At 40.1% G+C, this 20,845-nt stretch overlaps 1 protein-coding gene and 1 long non-coding RNA gene across 2 annotated transcripts in view; one reads left to right on the forward strand and one right to left on the reverse strand.

Moving 5' to 3' along the window:
• LOC146670534 (uncharacterized) overlaps nucleotides 1–2,539 on the forward strand; it is a 213,049-nt gene extending 210,510 nt beyond the window's left edge. The window contains exons 2-3 of the long non-coding RNA XR_014911796.1: nucleotides 1,166–1,373; nucleotides 1,963–2,539. This is a non-coding gene — a long non-coding RNA (uncharacterized LOC146670534). The remainder of the gene's footprint in view (nucleotides 1–1,165; nucleotides 1,374–1,962) is intronic.
• The window catches only part of nxph4 (neurexophilin 4), a 50,773-nt gene extending 39,902 nt beyond the window's left edge, over nucleotides 1–10,871 (reverse strand). Inside the window, exon 1 of the mRNA XM_085407511.1 lies at nucleotides 10,416–10,871. Coding sequence (XP_085263637.1) covers nucleotides 10,416–10,469 — 54 coding nt within the window. The 5' untranslated portion in view covers nucleotides 10,470–10,871. The remainder of the gene's footprint in view (nucleotides 1–10,415) is intronic.
• Between the last annotated feature and the right edge of the window lie 9,974 nt (nucleotides 10,872–20,845).

The raw sequence follows: 20,845 nt of genomic DNA on the forward strand, positions 1-20,845 counted from the left end.
TCTAAACCAAAGCAAGACTCCTCTGACAGCTGCGGGCTAGTTTGCAAAATTCAACAGAGAAACCGGCTTATTTCATGCAAAACTGCTTTTGTTTCTTACTATAAGTAGCTTGTCCTAGTTAATTTAATTAAAATTTTGTTTTTCTGGAATATTTATAGAAAACAGCAGACATGGAATAAACACTAAGAGTTAAGTTAAATTTCATCTGATCCTTTTTTTTTTCTCAAAGATATTTTTATTGAGTTGAAGCAACAAAGAAAAGCAAATACACGCAGAATTGACAAACACCAAACAAGCAAGTTTCACAGCGACTGTTAAAACTGAAATATCAGAATACAGATTAATGACACACTCACATGTCTTATAATTGCTTCCAGCAGTTTATCCCCTACCCACAACACTTAGAACCCCTATCCCTCAGACCAGGAAGGAAAAAACCAAACAAACAAAGCAAGAAAAAAGAAGCAAACAAATAAAAACAACATCACAGATAAATCAAAAACAAAATAAGAAAAACACACAAACGACTAACAATAAATAAATAAATAAATAAGTAAATAAATAAAAAGAAGAAGAAGAAGAAGAAGGGGGGAGGATTTACTGAGCAATGCTGGAAGTCGGGTTTGTAGCCTGGATGCTGGAAAAGTATTTCAGGAATTGCCCCCACACCTTGTAAAACTTACCGCTGTTGTTGCTAATCGCATACCGGATCTTTTCAAGGCTCAGATAGTACATAAGGTCCCTCAGCCACTGAGCCTGGGTGGGCAAAGGGGCACCCCTCCATCTTAGGAGGATTGTACGTCTAGCTACAAGGGAGGCGAAGGAGAGCATGCAACGCTGTGACGAGGTCAACCGTGCATCAGCCTCTCCAGTGGTGCCAAAAAGCGCAACTAAAGGGTCAGGATCCATATGGTGTCCAACAAGTAGGGATAAGGTCTGAAATATATCTCTCCAGAATCCTTCGAGGCTAGGGCACTTCCAGAACATATGAATAAGGGAAGCCTCCGCACTCCCACACTTATCACAGGTACACAGCAAATTCAAAAGTGTTAAATGTTTTGGTGTTAATAGTCTTCTTGCAAAAGTAGAGTTAATTTTACTCTAAGCAGAGTCACATTCTTTTAATGTAACTCTGAGGTGTAAAATGATAGTAGTTAAAATCGAGTGTTAAAAATGAGTGTTTCTATGTCAAATCTGGAGGTGTTACAATGGAAACATTAACTCTTGACCTCTTAACTCTGAACTCCTAGAGGGGCTATGACACCAACAGAGTAAATTCACAGACTCCGCCCCCAGCACGGCTCCAATCGAAGCTGAAGTGAAGCCGTTTCAGAACATTTTGCTCTACATATTCGAGTTGTTTGCCATGCTTGGTAAGTCATTTTTTCAAATATTGTTTCAATTATTATTATGAGCTTTTACTTCTGTGGCTCTTTGGAGTTGAGACAAAGCTGTGTGGAAGGCAGTAGCCATATTGCTCGGTGATAGCATAATATTCTGTTTTAGCTAGCTGAAAGGTATTGTTTGCGGGCAAATACCACAGCCTTGAAAAAAAGCTTGCATGTGAATTTTCAGTCAAACTTTTGGTCAAATACACCTAAAACAATGTCTAGAATGTGAAATGTTGGTATAATGGTGCTACTTGAAGCCTGAAAACGATCGCCCATAAAAAAAAAAAACGAGCAAACAGCAGTAGCACACGTCCTGACTGGATTCTACGTTAGCATAGATCCCTCCAGAGTTTTGTGCACACGGTTTAGGTAAAAATGAAAAAGGTTGAGGTTTTACATTTAGTTCAGTATACCTGTTGCCTGTGTCTTTGTCTTTTGGGAAAATACTTTACACAAGTAATGGCTCAAAGAGGATTCCTTTTTTTTTTTTTTTTTACTGTGCTGCAATTGTTTACTGGATTATTTGTGCCATTAATTAGTGTCAACTAATTTTTATTCAATCTCCGCACAGGATATGCTTGTGAAGATGGAATATGGGGGAGAGCAGAAGTGCGTTGAAGTTCCACAAAGGGATGAATGAAGGACATGCATATTGTATTGAAGAAATAAGTGATGAGAATGCTGTTATTTGCATTTACCATGTCAGACCTTTTGATAAACAAAATTCTAATGAAAGTGAGAACATGTACACTGTTACATCTTTCAGATAATGTTTTGAAATTGTGGTGCACAGTTCAGAATAAATGTTTTTCAAAAACCATTGCATCTTTTTAGTAAATGTTTATTTCCAAAAGAAATTTCTAGAAGTTCAGAACAGTAAAATTCCTGCTTTTTAGAATGAATTAGAAGATAACTCTTACATAGTTAAACTAAAATACTCTTTGAGAGTTAATATATAAACTCTTAACACCCAGTGTTAAATTATCAACTCCAGACAGATTTGGTGTTTAACACTAAATCAGAGTTAACGTACCAACTCTCCAAAAAGAGTTAAATTAACACTCTCTGGTGTGGACCCATATAGACACTTTAATAGTGTTGAAATCAAATCCGACAGTGTTAATTTGGACATGCTGGATTTGCTGTGTAGGGTCAACGTTCGGATACATACGGGATAGTTTGACTTTGGAGAGATGGAACCTATGCACAACCTTAAATTGTAAAAGACAGTGGCGGGCACATAGGGACGTGGAATTAACTAATTTGAGTATTAAGTCCCATGTATCCATAGACAGGGACTGATTTAAATCTTGTTCCCAGGCCGTTTTAATCCGATCTATCGAAGAACCGTTCATGCTCACCAGCCTGTCATAAATAAGAGAGATAAACCCTTTACGTGTTGGGATTAGGGTGAGGAGCATATCCCCTGGGCTTGCAGCTGGTGCTACCGGAAAGTTTGGAATCTGAGATTGGAGGAAATGTCTGGTCTGCAAATATCTGAAAAAATGTGTACGTGGGAGATTAAATTTTTCAGAAAGCTGGGCAAAAGATGCAAAAGTATTGTCAAAAAATAGATCATTGAAACATGTAATGCCCTTATCATGCCAATCTCGAAATATAGGATCAGATAGTGATGGCTGAAAAAGGGGGTTAGAAAGAATTGGACTTAGAAGGGAGAAACCTGTTAATCCAAAATGCTTCCTCATCTGAGCCCACACCCTCACCGTGTGCCAGACAACTGGGTTATCGATTGTCTTGTTTGGGGGAAGGGGGAGTGAAGATCCAATCAGGGCCAGGACAGAAGAGCCTGTGGGCGAGTTCAACTCCATGAGCACCCAGGATGGGCAATTACCCTTGTTGTGGAAGTAAAGCCAAGATATAATGTAGCGCATGTTTGCTGACCAATAGTAATATCGAAGGTTAGGCAGTGCCAGGCCTCCACGACTCTTGGGTTTTTGGAGTTGAGCCTTGTTCAATCGAGGGCGTTTACCCCTCCATATATAAGATGAGATAATTGAGTCCAAGGAATCAAAGAAGGATTTGGGGATAAATACTGGTAACAATTGGAAGAGATACAAAAATTTAGGAAGTATATTCATTTTGATTGAGTTGATTCTTTCCACCAAAGAGGTGGAGAGAGGGGACCACTGTGCCAGATGTTTTTTTGCATTATTTAACAGAGGAAGGAAGTTCGCTTTGAAGAGACATTTATGTGTCCTTGTAATAATTACACCTAGATATGTAAATTGATTCCCTGCTATTCTAAAGGGGAGGGTAGTATAGTCAAACACTGGTGCCCCTCCATCCACAGGAAACAACTCACTTTTACATAGGTTGAGCTTGTATCCTGAAAACTGGCCAAATTGGCGAAGTATGGATAACATTGCAGGTACAGATATTTTGGGGTTTGAAATAAAAATTAAAAGATCATCGGCATACAAGGATACTTTATGTTCAGCACCTTTCCTCCGGATCCCATTGATCTCCCCACAGCTGCGGAGTGCAATGGCGAGTGGTTCTATAGCCAGATTGAAAAGAAGAGGACTTAAGGGGCATCCCTGACGGGTTCCTCGTTGGAGGTTGAAAGGCCGCGACTGTATGGAATTAGTAAAAACTGAAGCGTTAGGGCACATATATAATAACCTTATCCATGAAATAAATTTCGATCCAAAATTGAATTTATCTAGGATCGTGAATAAATATTTCCACTCTACCCGATCAAATGCCTTCTCCGCATCTAGGGAGAGAATGCACTCAGGACCCTGATTGGAAGGGGTGTATAATACATCCAATAGTCGGCGGATATTGGAATAAGAGTAACGATTCTTAATGAAGCCTGTTTGATCTTCGGATATAACTGAGGGCAAGATATTTTCCAGCCTACGCGCCAAAACCTTGGCCAAAATTTTAGCATCAACATTTAATAGAGAGATTGGCCTAAAGGATGAGCATTCCACAGGATCCTTACCTTTCTTTGGGACAAGAGCAATACTTGCCTCGTAAAAGGATGGCGGAAGTCTACCACACTTCCATGAGTCGGAAAGGGTTAAATGTAGTTGAGGTAAAAGCAAGGGTGAGAATGCTTTGAAAAATTCTACAGGAAAGCCGTCAGGGCCAAACGTCCTCGAGATCTCTAACCCGCTGGCTTAAGTCGTCCGCTGCTAGCTCTAGAGATCCGAGCCGCTGGCCATGGTCTTCCACCGCAGAGCGGACTTCGTCAAACTTCGACTCCAGTAGACTAAAAGATGTTTTGAAGTCGCTGGCCAATGCCTCCCTATGCTGCTCCAGAAGGGAGGAGATGGCCACCATGTTCAGCTTAGGTGCGTCGTCCTCCTTTTCTGCCGCTTTAGTGCGTTTCGAGGCCATGTTAGAACGAGGAAAAACCAATTTCGGAGACCGTAAAATAAAACGTACGCAATTCAATAGTTTTGTTGTGAATTGGCTGGTTCAGGAGTGGAAAAGGTAAAAAAGTTAGCGGAGCAGTCTTCTCCTCTACCTGCTACATCCCCCTAGCGACCGGAAGTCCCTGGGCAAGACCCATCTGATCCTTTACAGGGGATGGTACTGTTAAAAGGGTGAACCGATGATTTTAGCGAGTTTACACGTGCAGTTGTTGCACAAGCCCTCAATTTGATACAAGAACACACAAACAGCCCAACTAACGTCACTGCATCAGCATGAATTAGTCTTATAAACGTTCAAATATTTCAGGTGATGGGTTCTGGATTTTCACTTTGCTGGTATTTTTAGCTTTAAGGAAACCGGTCAGCCTAATACGCCAGCATTTGGTTCAAGATGCAGCATATAAAATGTACATTTTTCAGCTCATTTTATGTGTTTTTAATTGTTTTTTTATTTATTAACTTATCAATTTGTTAAAATATGACTGAAAATGTGTTCCACTTTATTAATAATTAAAGTTTAGCTTTATTTGTATTTAATTACCAATACCTACATGCTATATTATTTTCTTCCTCTCTCTTTTCTGCAGAGAAAAGCTAACAGTGCTAACAGAATTAGCACCATCAATGCAGTAAAGTGATACACGACTGCATGGTACTGATCATTTTACTGATAATGATGAGGCAAAATTTTTTAAATGTTTCACCTACAATAGAAAAAATGTTTTTCACTCTTAATGACTAAACCTTTTTACCTTGTTACTGATCGTTGAACAGATTGTACTATGATGGTGTCAATCAGAGTGAGAGTTTAATAACTATTAAAAAAAACTGTGAATTTTGAAAATGTGTTTAATTCACAAAGTAACACAAATATAGTTTGGTTTTAAGTAGGTGTAAAACAGGACATGTAAAAGAGGACTGACACATGCAAAATATTCATATTTAAAATTTATTTAAAAATAGTTTTTAGAACTTTAAGGGAACCCTGAATTTTGCTTCCCTGATATTTCTCTTCAACTGAAAAAGTCTGTTTGCATGTTCTGCTTCAGACTGGCAGAATGAAGTAAGGAAATGAGCTGACGTGCCATTTACAGCCCAATATACATCAACAACAGCTTCCATACTAGATTTTTTCACACTTACACAAAACCTGGGCTTTTTAAGACCCGTGCTTTTGTTGTATATATGAATTTAAGGAAATTCACCTGGATCAGTTCCCCCTGGTGTTTTTATTCTTGGGTAACTTAGAGCGTTTAGAAATAGCATCAACTACTAGCAGCATGACCATACTTTTATCCTCAGAATTAAAACTGGCAGAAAATATAGAACCAGCAAAATTAATTAAGTCTTAGAAATCTTGTATTACAAAGTTTGAATGCAAATTCACCAGCTGTGATGACACTACCATTACATGAAGCAACACAAAAATAGAAATTGTGAAGTAAAATCAGAATTACATGAAAATAAACCCTTGTGATAGTGATATATAACTGAGTATTTTCACTTCAGGGCTGTTCTGTGATTCACTTGCACTGTAGTATTTCCATTTTTTGCAACTTGCTTGATTATAAATAACTTACAGCTGTAGTTACTTTAAAGTTGGAGGCTACAACTGATCAGTTAATAAAGATAGGATTAACTGATACTGATTAAACTAACTGATTGTATAGATTAAACTGGTTTGGCCAAAAGTAAAATCCTGCTTAAATACTAATGCATGCGCAACAATAATCTAGTAGAATAATATAAAAAAGATTGGGATCCTTTTTCGTTTTTATGAGCACTTTTAGTGAATACTTTATTTGAAGCTCATTACATGCATGCATGACTGTTGTCAGTATCACAACTCTTACTTAAGCAACTGAACATATAGAATAGAATAGAATAGAATTCAACTTTATTGTCATTGCACATGTCACAGGTACAAGGCAACGAAATGCAGTTTGCATCCATTTCCCTATAACTAATAATTATCAGCATTGAGAGTTGAATATTATATTAAAGATTGTGTTATGCTTTGGCTTCAAAGGTTGCAAGCACGTCGAGGTAGCTGTTGTTATAATTTTTGCATTATATAAAGAAAATTGGATTAAACTACATAAAACTTTGGAAAAATAAATTCACAGTGCATGAAAGGTAACTGAAAGCCTGACCCAGGGTCATCTTTTCTATCTGCATGTCAAACAGAAACTGAAAGCTCTGACAGGGAAAGAAGCAAACACCCGCAAAGGCCTGTTCAGCCGTGAGAAGAGCAGCAGCTCTTTCCAGAATCTGCAGCATGTTCTGGCTTTCTCTTTCCATGCATCTTAAAAATAATACCATTGCCTTATCAATAATTTCACACATAATGCTTCCTTTCTTGCAACTCCACATGTATCTGAGCTGTCTGCCAAACAGAGGGTTGTACACTTTGTTTGTAATTAAATTTTGGCACCATTATAGTGATTTTCTGCCTGCTGCTTGCCTCCATTTGTTATAAGTGGATCATCTAGAGTTTTCATAACACTAGTGGGATTTTAAGGTTGTTAGTACCCAACTTTACCTCTGCAAAATTTTAAAAACAGTGCAATAATTCAATGATCAAAATACAATCAAGCTTGCATTTACTGTCTTACGTGCACTCCAACAACTAAACAATGATGATTGTGGTTTTATGCAAAGCAGAATCTATGTAATGTTTTATTTTACATCAATCTTCGCACATTTAAATTCCCTCTCCTTAAGGCTAATACAAAGCCTGAGGTGTTCACTGCATCAAGCAAGGGATGACTCATTTCACAAGTAATGGTTTGTCAAAAATGGGGCATGGTGCTGTCGAAAAAGAAGAAATCAAATTAAATAAAATGGATCATTGGTTGACCTTAAGCAAACTGTCTTAGAACTGAAATTAAAAAAAATTAAAATACAGTATGAATCTGTGCTATTTTTGTAGGTTAATTCTTTGATCTCAGGGAATAATTTCAGAGGCAACACATACAGCAGTAATGTGATTGCTTCAGTCATCATGTTTTATCAGATTACATATCTAATCGCTTTGTAAATGGAGAGTATAATTTGTGCAGATTACAGGCCAGTGGTGGCTCCTGTCTGCTTGACAGTTCACATGATCCGCAGACAGCCAGAAGGATGGGCAAAAAGACAGCAAGTGGGAAGGAAACCACCAACCACCTGCTTTAATCCCTGATGGAAAATCATCTGATCCTGCTGTTTCTGATAGCCCAGATTTTTTCCCCCACAATGGCACAAATAAGTGAATAATATGTAGGCACGCACTTGAGGCATGGAAACATACTCGGCTGCATTTCTCACACACGTTTACGGAGACTATGGAAACGCAAAGCTATGCAGAATACATGAGACATGATTGCAAAGGAAGTAGGACTATATATAATGAAATTAAAGCAACTCAGTTTCTGAAATATCCCTGGGGTATATAGCTAGTTGTTTTATGGGGGGAGATAAGAGGATTTTGTCAGGCTGAGATGCTGGCTAATGCTATTGTTTCTACAGGGAGCATAAAACAGCAAGGAAGCTTTTCACACGTCTTTTCTTCTTTTGTAGTACTGTTACTGTAGCTATCATTTCAAAGCACAAGGTGGAAAAAATTATAATATCGCAGCAGAGGACATATTATGAAGGAAGTGCAACTGTTTTATTAGGTTTCTCTCTTCTTCTTTTTTTGCATGAATATGAAAACCACCCATTCAAATACATTAAAGCAAATTCATTTTAAAGATATTATGGAAATGATCTACAAAATAGGTTTTACATTTTAAATGCTGTCAAAAACCATAAAATGAGTTTAAGGTACCCTGCGAGAATTCCGATTCTCTCTCGCTCGGTCTCCCCGTCTTCCCTTGCAAACTCACTTATGCACTTACACGTGTACTTAAACAGCCCTTTAAGTTACTCTAATAGACCATTAAAGGTGGTCAAATTAAGTTAGAGGTGTGGTTAGCGTAGCCCTCTCTTTCCTTCTGCTGACTTGTCTTTTCCCTCATGCCTCCTCGCTGTTTACCCAATTTTTCACCTGCCTTCACTTCTTCACTGCCTCCTTTAGCTCGTCACTCCTTAATCCCTCAACCTAATAGTGCTCCCAAGGAGGCAACTTGTCATATTATGCCAGCCAAATCACTGTATCATCTACACGGCATAGTTGGTGAAAACAAACAAGATTCTGTCCTCCTTCATCTCTATCGCAACAATTTCAAATGGCACATTACAGAAAAGCATGGTTGATTCAATCTATTACCAAGTCAATCCTAATACTTGAATCTAGTGGCACTCTCACGATGAGCCTTAGCGGTCCTACTTGGCAGGTGAAATGATTTGCATTCAATCTTCAAAAGAAGTGCAGGGGCTTTTACCTGTCACAATACAACCTAACCCCAATCTGCCAGCAGCAAAAAGTCTTTAAAAAAATTGCAAAACAGACAAGTCATTTTTGAGTCACTTTTTGTTTTTTTGCTTGGAGAGAATATTGGTTATTGTCGGCCACGAGGCAAATCTGTTGGAACTCAAGGTTTTTCGCCCAGCTGCCATCTTTTCATACACTTTGTCACTTAAATCAAGCAGCATTTGCTTGTTAATAAGACTTCACAGTCTTCACTTTAAAAAAAAAAAAAAGCAAATTAAAATGTTTTGTCAAAATTCAAGAATTATTAAACAGTTTCACAGTTTTTTATTTTTAAAAAACCCCCAAAACTCTATTTGCAGACGCATTAAACGGCGTATTATAGTGATAAAGAGATCTAAACTGGAGAAAAACTAAATTGAGCAAAGATGAAGAGGAAGATGAAGGAGTCACAGGTACGGAAAAGGGAGAAGAGGAAGAATATGGTGAAAGGTCATGTTTTTATTCTCTTTTATTTAGCTAAGGCCAAAGACACACTGAGCACAGATGCTGTGTATCTGCTGGGACAGCCAGCCTTCTATTGTATTCTGTTGTACTGTATTGTACTCTGTCATGTGTGGAAGTCTGTGCATTATTACAGTCAGTGTAAAGAATAAAAAAGAAGAAACTCTAATATAATGTGCACAGCCGACTGAGCACGCGTGTGCGTGCACGCGCATATTCATCCACACACAGCAGCAGCTGCAGCAGCCAAACTAGGCGCACAAACTCTTTGCCATAGCGATGACGAGATAATAAAAGAAGCCACGGGCGCGTTTAACTTCAGAAGGAAAATTAGAGGAAGTTGCTAAGAGCACAAATAGATAACTAGATAAGGAGGGGGCTTCTTAATAGGGGAAATGCTCAGACAGCAGAAATCTGCGCCTTTTGGAGACGGGCAAAAGTCACCATACCCTTTCTGCAGTCAAATAAAGCAAAATTAAGCCTCCAAACAGGCGTGTTGTTGTCTGTTTCGTGGTTAAACTGGTGTTTTGAAGATATAACTTTAAGCCAAGTTAGACTAATTGGAGGATTTACGCAGTTAAAATGCGATTTCTTACGAGGAAATAGTAAAAGGTTATTGCTTGCATCATTTTCTCAGGTGAGTGATCTCTAGGAAACTAAACCTCTAAAGGAAGAAGGAAGACGATTCTCTACGAAATCATCCAAATCTCCGTGGACCAACACACATTTAATTCCCTTTTCTCGATATGACAGTTAACTCACCTTCCGTAGGATCCACTGGCTCAGGAGAACTATGGTCCAGCTGAGAACCTGCATGTCACCTTCCTTTTAGCGGACCACGCCGAAAAGCTACGCGTCTCCCCAGCTGAACATATAAAGACACACCGCGGAATCCAAGCAATCCCAAGTGGCAGGCGACAAGTGATGTTTTTGAGAAAAACACGGATAAAGTTGTTTGTTTGCTTAGTCGGAGTCACAGTGATTTCTACAGACAAACTTTGAGCGGTGGTTTCAGTTTCTCCGGTCCGCCTCATGTGGCACATCCATGGTGTTTGCCTCCGCTCATGCTGGACGTCTGACGGAAGTTTGGTGCGAAAGTCAGTTTGGAAGGTGGAGGCAAACAGCGGAACGTTTGAAGATCACCTGCGCTTCTTGTGTTTTGTGATACTAACTGGCTGATTTTGAGAGATGAGATCTGTCGCGCGCCCTATCTCTCCTTCTCCTCCCCCCACCCCCTCTGTCTTTCTCTCCCTGTTTTCGCGCGGGCGTCACGGCGCACAGCTGCTTCTCCTTTATTGGAAACCGCACTGACCACAACTGCATGTAGATTATGTTGTCCAGTCAGTGTTTACACCGAGAGGTGACTGCTGACACTATCTGACGCTCTGTTCGTCAAACAGGATGCTTTTGTTGGATATTTATTTATGCTGGACTGATTTTTAAGCGTAACGTCTCTTTTTTAAGTTTCCAAAGTTGTTTTTCCCCTTTCTTTGTTATATGCGACAGCAAATTGAATATTTTTGACTCATTAGTTGGACAAATCAGTCAGTTTGAAAAAACGTCCCCCGTTGCTTTGACTGTGTCATGGTCCTGGGTCGGTGACCCAGCGCTTTTAGTTATCATTTTCTAGTTTATGATGATGATTATTATTGTTTGAGTTCTGTGTGTTATATTTGGTCTGCCTTTGAGTCTGTCTCTGTCTATGGTGTCACCCCATCTGTTTGTGAATCTGTCTGTTTAGTTCAATGTCTTGCCTGGTTCCATGTGTCTGAGTTTCCTGTTTTATTGTGAAGGTTTGTGTCATATGTGAGTGTGCTCAGTTACGTTTCCCCTGTCTCGTCAGCTGTGATTCTCCCAGGTGTGTTCCCCTTCTGTCTCTCATCCCTTGATTACTGCCGTCTGTGTATTTAAGCCCTGTGTTTCTCTGTGTCAGTGTCGCGTCGTACCCTCAACTAGCTGTGTGTTCTGCTTCTATGTTTCTAGTGTTTGGTCTCCCGCTCCAGTTTAGTGTTTCTTTCCAGTGTTTCAGTCCTTGGTTCCGCTGTTCTGACTTTTGGTTTTCTTTTGGTGAGTTTAGTTGTACGAGGTTTTTCCCAGCAATAAAGCTGCGCCTTAAGTTTCACTTCCGTGTCTGAGTTCTGCATTTTGGGTCCACCACTCCTGCTTGCCTGCCACACAGCGATTCATGACAGACTGCTTTTGTTTTTGACGTTAGTTGAGGAGATATGTTATACACTAATCAACACATAGATTGCAGGGAATTTTAGCACAAGTCTTGTGTGATACTTCCTCCTATATGACATCTTCATATAGTTTGTTCTTAGTTTGTTTGGCTGTAATGCAGGATTTATTAACATGGATGGAATCAACTTGCATTTTAATAGACAGACAGACAGACACTGTCTAACACTAATGTATGCCATTGTCTCCTTTTTGTGACTGCTAAACAATCATTATCTTACACAAAAATCTCAAACCTCCACTGCTACATTTAGGTGACTGTGTGTGATGGAGGGCAACAACCCAAGCTAGCCAGACTATAAATTCCCAGAAAAACAATTTTGAAATATTAATGTTGCATGGATATATTGGGGCAGCGCGGCCCCACATTTCTCCCTGATGGCCAGTCCCAGCTGCCGCTTGCCTGATTGTGCCACCTTTAAAATGAGCTGATCTGGGATGCACAGTGTTTACTTGCCTGTCTTGCAAGTTTGTGCAGAGATCAGTGTGTTGGCCTGCTGAATTGTTTCTGTCTGCGTGGCATTATATACTGCTGTCAGCGACTGAGCGACGGGCTCTTCAGTATAAGCATAATGGCTGTCTTGACTTTCTGTCGGCGTATGATGAACCATGTCCCTCCTGTATAACTGTCTGTCTGAATGACTGACCAGCTGTCTATTTTTCTGTGTCTGATTTGTTGTTTTTCAACCTGTTTTTCTGTCAGTAGCTTGACCCAATATTTACAACATTTATACTATGAGGTTCTTATCCAGTATACCAACTTTTCTTTTTCCCTGTGTCTCCCAAAAGAAATTACTGATGTTCTTCTCTGATCTTCTCTCCACATTCCTCATCTGCAATATTGCAGATTTTATTTTCTGCACATGAAGAGAAACAACAGCCGGGGATATAAGTCTGCAGATCAACTACTTTCTTCTTCAGATACAGCATATTTCACCTGTAGCATGCCATTATACTTCTAGTCTTGTGCTGACAAGGCCAGCTACTGGGACCGCTTCAGCAGCCATGTTGATGGGCTCAGAGGTTGCAAAGTAGGGCTGGTCGGTCACAGATGGAGAGGAGGTGTTCTGTAAAAAATTTGGAGCTTTGTGATTATCTGTGAGTTTATATATTGTACATTAGCAATCTGTTGTCAGTCTTTGGGATGCAGGCTCTTTTCAGCCTGATTGTAGCTCCCATCAATGTGTGAATAACACAGCACTGCCTCCCTGCGAAGGAAAGCGTCACTGCACACTGGGGGCAAACACTGAAATCAGCTGAGAAGACACAAACAGTGATGAGGAAATGCAGTGGCACAACGATTATAATGACTGCTAATCATTTCAACAGTACAATCCTGGAAACTAGAACAAAAATCAAGACCAAATATTCTATTATTAAAAAATCTTGTTCAGTCATCTGTGGGTTACCAACAGATAATGCCAGGGGAAGTGACACTTTAAAATTACAGTGATCTACAGCTAAATATATCATAACACAGTAAATTGAGAGTATTTTAAAACAATATCAGTTTGGAAATGTAATTTTTACAATAAAATGTTTATTGTGGATTTATCTCCATGTTTTTGCTGCCAACTGTTACTTTAAACAATATCTGCTGCGGAACTGAAGCTAAATCCAGCTTGTTTTTGGAATTTAGGAAACTCAGAATTTCAGTACATTTTGGGAAATCCAACCACTTGCTGTGTGTTTTCTCTAGTAGTATCAAACTGAATAGAAAATTCTTTTTTCAAACCAAAGTTTTTGTTGCATGCACCCAAGTGCACACAGGCACTGAGGACGCAAGCACAAAGTCAAAGTCAGTGTCAAAGTTATGGACGCTGGGCACCGATCATCCAACCTGACTAACTTTTTCATAAAATATATTGTAAAAACATTTATTTCTCTCAAAATATACAAATAAATATTGCATGATGTTTGGCTAAACAATTTGGGACATAATGAAACTGCACTTCTACTTCGTAATTCATCGATTTTAAAGAATAAACTACTTCCAGCAGACTAAGTTTCTCTTATGGCTTCTGTCAGTGTTACGGCTGCTGTAAATCAGTGTGTTACACCCATTGCTTCATCTTCAGCAGACCATGAAACGCTGTCTATCAAACACAGCGGGTCTCAAAGAATGTGACCATTTCCCATTTCCATCACTGCCCCCATTCAATCTACTGTCTGTGATTTGTATGGCTACAGCATGCTCTGTCCTTCTGTTTCCCTTAATTTTTTTCTTCCCACTGCTGGAGAAGAACTTGCTGGTGTGAGTGCAATTTCTGATCCACATTGGAAGTGGCAGGTGAATTTCGCCCAGCTGCTCCCCTTCTCTGTTCCACTTAGCAGCGACACTACTATTCCGAGTCACTCAGTCGCTGCATGGTTATAGTAAATGAATGAACATGCTCCGAGCAAGAGCCGAGTGCATCTACTTTCACAAATATCATCCCCGCATCATTATTCCTCTTTTGCCTCCCAAGATGTCAGGAGAAAGTTTCATCATTTCTAAAACTGCACACTTAAAGGCTGCTCGTGTTTATCATCGCCGCGTTCGCAAACAAATTAACAAACACGTATCATTAAAGAAAACAGATTACAGTGAAGACTTAAGAGTAGGAAAATGGTCACGTTTTATCGTTAAAGCTCTTTGATGGATTGAGCTTAAGCCAGGTGGAGGATGAGAGAAGGTGGTAAAGAGGGATAAGAGAGGAGGACAATGGTGCGAGTATGACGGAGGAGGAGAAAGCAGGTAGTGGAAGCAGGATTAGAAGCCAAGGAAAAGCAGAAGTGCAGGCCAAGAAGAATAGGCAGTGGTGGGGGAAAGGGACAGAGGGAAAGATGGACAACAGGGAGGAGGAGGAGCAGAGGGTGGGAAGGAAGGATGCAATATCTCAAGGAAGAGGAAGGGATGAAGCTAAGAAAAAAAAGCTGGATTTATATTAGAGGGAATCTTGTTGTAGAATGGGTAAATTCATGTGTTAAAGTGTACACTGGATTAATGTATTGCATGTTACTTATTTGCTCTTATTAGACTTTTTTTTAGCATTTAATGAGCACAAGAAAATGGATGGATGATGGATGATGAATCAATGGCTGGATGGGATTTCCTTTGTCATGAAAAGAGACAGTGTACTAGTACGCACACAGTGTGAACGCACATACATCATTTTTCCTTCTGATTTATAATCCTCTGATTGAAGATTCTGTTTACATTTAAACAGGTGATCCGGCACATTTAATCGTAACAGTGTGACATGCAAAATAGTGATGAAAATGTCATTCATTTGTCTTTAACAGCTATCAGCTACCTGATTATGGTTATCTATCGTCTCTTCAGCACAGTAGCTACCATCATGTGTTGTTCTCCAGTCTTTAAGAGTTTGCTCTTTGCAAAGCACCGGTTCAACTTTGAAGCTGCCATTTTTGGAAAATTGTTTATGAAAATGTTTATTTCACCTCTCTGAATCTGCTTGGTCGATTTTGGCCTGATTGAGGTGTTTATATGGAGTGCTTTTAATCCTCTTTGGGGCTTTAAACCAATTCTAATCAGAATACCAGGCTCAGTTGAATTGCCTACAATGTATTTTACCTCACCTCATTACTGACACCCCTGTTTCAGAGAAATTACACTTATTTGCTTTGGCTCCAAACACCACGGGACACTAGTTTCGTGAGAAATAACTGTTTCTAAACAATGAATGTGTTGCAGTTATTTCTTTTACTGAGAACATGATAATTCTGATGAGCAAATTGACAACACATGTATTATTATTGACACTGAGTCTTTCAGCAGCTTGGTGCATGACATCTCCATTATCAACAATCTCCATTAGAGTGGGAACCTAGAAGGTGGAACCCAATCTGGCAGAAATCTTCCTGTGGTATCTCCTCAGCACTGCAACCCCGATGGGTAGTTACAATTTCCAGGAAATCTACGTCACGTAATGAATATAGCTTTTTATGATTCACAGTTTACGATCATTCTAATAATCTTTAGTGTATAAAACAGACTGGTTTGAGCTCTCCTCCAACATGTTTTAATGCCAACTTTCTTCTGATTGGCTGCCCCTCGTATGCAGAGGTATGAACAACAGGTAGGTGAGATTTCTGTAATCTCAGGCAGAGCTGTGTACTTGAGATTACCATATTTGGGATAGCTGCTTTTACATCATGCGTTAAGACCAAGAGTTATAAGCAGAAAGCCTGAGCTTTTGGCCCACAGGGATTACTTGAACATACTCTGACTTACTATTTGAATTTTTTAAACTTTAAACATGCATAATGTGAATATGAATGTATAATATACAGTGGGTGGATGCTAATACTGTCCTTAATGTACATTATAAATCCACTTAGACTTGGAGGACAATCGAAGAAAAACAAAGATAGCGAAGCCGTAACAGAGGAAGAAATGGGGATAAATGTGGGGAACAGAAAGAAAAATATGCTGCAAAAGAATTAATCAGTATTGTTACAATACATCTATTAAATCTTTGTGTGTATTCACAGATACCAAGATTACTTGTTTATATGTTAATGCACACAGAGGCAGTGGGTTGTGGAAGCACTTCAATAATTTGTCCATTGTGGATATACAGAATAAAGTGTCTTAACTACCAATAAGATGTTTTTTTCCTAAATAATTGCACCTATGTTTCAATGGACAAAGGAAAATATAATTAGCACTGCCTCTGGCACCTTTTTTTTTAAAGCTGGAAGTCTTACGACTAAAAATAGAAGGCCACGCAGTCATTGCAAACATGACAGCAAAAAGAGGGTGAGGAAAAAAAACCTGAGGATGAATGACAGGATGAATTCCTCCTCACTGCATGAGGAGCTCTGGTACAGACACAATTACATCGCTCAGTCACACATAAACACACACAAACACGCCTGCCAACACACACACCGACGTGCCGATTCTGGGGTGTCTAACTCGGAGGTTAAGGAACACAATGACGAGAGGTCACCTGGCAGTAATGGAGCCTTTTGTGTGTGGAAATAGTCATTTCCCTGTGTAGTCTCGGGGTATCACAGCAGTGATATGAAACCCTGTCATTTTGTTTTCCTTTCTATCGATTTCAGAAAGGAGAACGTGTGGAAAGGAGAGAGGGTGAGAGAGGCATAGGAGAAGAGCAGGAGCACTGTGTCTGTCGCTGGTGTTTGGACTATGCCATTGTCATTCAAATGTTTTGTTGCAGGAAGGGAAATTGAGAGGAGAATGGGAGATGAGCACTAATGGGGAGCAAAGGGAGAAGTGGAATAATTGGATTTGATTACGTCTGTCTGTCAGAACAGGGCAGCACATAATATGTGACAGGGATTATTTGGACAGTGACACAATGTGCACAACTTCTGGTGAAGTTGGTCTGATGTGAAGAACTTTTGGATCGAGAACAGCTCAGTTTGACTCTTATCCGAGATTTTTAGACCCACTGGCAGTGTGACTCTAGGCACAGCAATGTCTATCAGTCAGTCAGTCAGTCAGTCAGTCAGTCACCCTTTATTCTTTGCAGTCCTTTCGGTTTCAGGGTGTCAGTGTAGGGATGGTGGACTTTTTACTGAGGCGTAGTGCCATATGCTGCAATTCTAACCTGCCACATTATGTTTGGGAGAAGAGTCTGGTCATGGCATAACCATTAAAGGTAAGTCTAAGTTTAAGAAGTCTGAGAACTCTGAAGCAGAATCCAACACAAGACAAAACACATGTTTTCTTACATTCATTAATCAGCAAAGACCCAGGAATGACGAAGAAACTTGCAACTGCAATCACAGTTTGGATGAGTAACTCTGTGAGACAGGAGAAGGAAATTAGTCCAGGCAGGTTTTGCAGCAGACACTGGATTATTACTGGAGTGTTTTCTCACTCGAAGAATCATGAGAGAACCTAAGGGCTTGACTGGTCAAAGATCCCAGTTCTTTCAAGGACAGGGTAAGTGAGTCTTGTTGGTAATAAGAAGACAAGAAACCAAAGATGGAAAACACAAGATCCACAGAGCAGCTGGATTACCAATCAGTTTTTTAACAATCAATAGTTTTTATGTGACATCAGAGCTACTGGGGTATGGAAGGACAAAACAGTACTGTGGTCCTTTGCCCTTTAGCCAAAATGCCACATAGTTTCAATTCAATTCAATTCAATTCAATTCAATAAAACTTTATTGATCCTGAAGGTTGACCCCCGAAGGAAATTGGGTTAAGGCTGCCGACCTTTGCCAGCACCATCTCACCCTTCTGACCATACATACATGACACAAACATCACATGGGGAAGACAGGTCAGAGAGGTATAACAATGGAAAATGCAAAACATGAGGAAAGATAAGGAGAAAAAAATAACTCCCCCCAGACTGAGCTCCAACAGGGAGATCAGTTTGAGAACAGAAAAAAACACCTCTGCACAAAGCACATGAAAAAAACTCTTAATACACCAAAGAAACACATGACAAGCAACAGGGGTGGGTAAAGGGTGAGAGACAGCCAGTGTAGACAGTGCATCCGGGCCTGCAGCATAAGCGCTGGTCTCCTTGATCCACCGTCAGCATCGGAGGGGAATAAGCGTCGAAGGCGTTTGGAGGGGAAGGGGGGATGAGTGTACATCTGCATGTGTATATATGTCTGTGTTTGTGTGTGTGTTTATGTGTCCAGAGTTCAGCTGAGACAGTGTCCTTCGCCCTGCCAGGCTAAGTAAACAGTCTTCCAGCCAACCCAGGTGGCCTTGCATAGAATGGGAAGAACAGTCTAAACACAGTCGTTATCAGGGTGTTGTTGTTCAGCTCCAGCCTTGAGACCGCAGCTGGCGCAGAAGGGGTATCCGCATGAAGTGATGGTGGATTTTACTTTAGTGCGAACAACTCATGAGAATTTCAAAGCTGTTCTAACAGTTCGACACTGGTCTCTCAATCTCCCGTTGGAGAGCCGTGAGCTTCTCCATGATGTTATCAAACATACGCTCCGTGATGTTGTCATTCTTGTGCTCAAAGAGCCGATTCTGAGAACTCACGTCCGCAGTGAGCTTCTCCAAGATGTAATCCAGTTTGCACTCAGAGGTCTTGTTCTGAGTATTCACGGCAGCCGTAAGCTTCTCCAAGATCTTATCCGTGCTGCACTCAATGAGCCCATTTTGAGAAACTCACGCCTCGTTCCATCGTTTCAATCCCAGCGGGCAGCCTTGTGGGGGTTTGAACAGCCGGTTCCGCTTTCTTGATTCTTCGATAAGTCAGGGCCAAGCCAGCTCAGATCAGCAAGAACCCTGTTATCATTGTTCCGAATAGGTAGATATCTTCAGCACTCAGGCTCACCCGAGCCCAGACTTCTCGTTGAGAAAAGGGTGTCAATTGCATTTAGGGACCAGCTGATCAAATCCATAATTCCTCTTTGGGTTTTAGAAAACAGACTGTGAGAGAGTGTTCCAGGGAAAAGTAATACAAAAAACACGAGACTAGACAAGGACACAAGAGGCTAAGCAGGGAAGCCAAGGGAGAGGAGGAGTTTCTGTGCTATTGATACATTAACCAACATTTATTGACATCAGCCAGAAGGGCTTTTAATATGGCACCAACTTGTGAACACACCTCTCCTAACCCTGCTTTACAGGCCAAATTGCACCAATCACTGCTTCTCCACAGCAACCCTGGCTGTCAGCCAGAACTGTCCTGGCCATAAACTGTAAAAGTCCAAGTCAACAAAACACAAGATTTGCATGTGGTAGTTCGTTTAAGCTAGCTATGTACTACTTTCTTTTCCTTTAACGATGAATAATTGCTTGTTTTTCACTTGCCACAAACTGGCAGTGTAAGGTGAGGGGTTCTCTATAAGACACCGCTAGATATCACTGAAAAGACGTCACCACTTTGAGGGATTCAAATAAAGATGAAAGGCAGAATATGGATTACAAGTCCCCAATACTTGTAGTCTCTCTTCATATCTTTGTTTTTGCTCTATAGATAAATGATCCAAGTAGTCTTGGCTCAAGACAGATACAACCCCCTCTCCACTATTGACCATCACAATGGAGTGATGCTTTGCCTGCCAGAATAGTGACGTGACTGAAAACTATAGATTGAAGACAATCTGGTGGAGAGTGGATGCTTACACTGGTCTTTTAGTGATGGCCTTGAGGAACAGGTGAGGCGGCTGAAGAGTGGGAACAGGAGACTCTGCCTGCAGGAGAGCAGTCTTAATAAATAGCACAGGGGAAAAAAACCTTGACCAGTACAGGACCATGACAGACCAATCATTTCTCTTGAAAATAATGTTACCATTCTTGGAAGATTAAGGTCATTCTGGTGCACAGACAGTAAGGGAGTCTATAGATTACCTTTCTCCTGACAAGTGTCAATAAAAAATGTATAATTTTTAGAATCAACTTCATGCATTGTCCTTTTCCCCTGCTGGGAAAATCTTTTCATTGGTTTATAACCATTAGTATAGTGATAAAACTATAAAAACACAGTTAAGTACATTTACTGGTTTGAATTATGTTTTAATATTTGTTCCCTTGTTAATCTTTAGCAACACCTTAATTTAATGGAATATAATTACAGTCAAAACATTCTTTTGTAATGGTGGGGTCACGATACGTATAAGTCTATACCTAATGCAGTTGGCATTTTCTTTTGTTTGCAGAAACAGAATAAAGCTTTCTGGCAAAGGCTCAAGGTGCATGGAGGAGAGGAAATATCTGAAGAGATGAAAGGTGCAGAAACACTTGTAATATGAAGAACAACTTTATTACTTGACCAATAGGTTCCAGCCCTTGTCAGGGCCATCAGAAAATATACTGCATACAGCATTTTAAATAGCATAGATGTTTAAGCAGGACAAAATGTTTCTAGCAGGGAAAATTTTGATTTAAGGTGACACATCCACCGGAGAGATTTCTCTCCACAACTGCAAAATGCATGCAATTTCAAATCACAGTCCACAGTCCATGCTTGTAGACATGTTTGTGACTGGTCATAT

Source organism: Rhamphochromis longiceps, linkage group LG5 (assembly GCF_057381845.1).
Source record: "Rhamphochromis longiceps isolate RC_006_pf linkage group LG5, R_longiceps_female_GT1.1, whole genome shotgun sequence".
NCBI lineage: Eukaryota > Metazoa > Chordata > Actinopteri > Cichliformes > Cichlidae > Rhamphochromis > Rhamphochromis longiceps.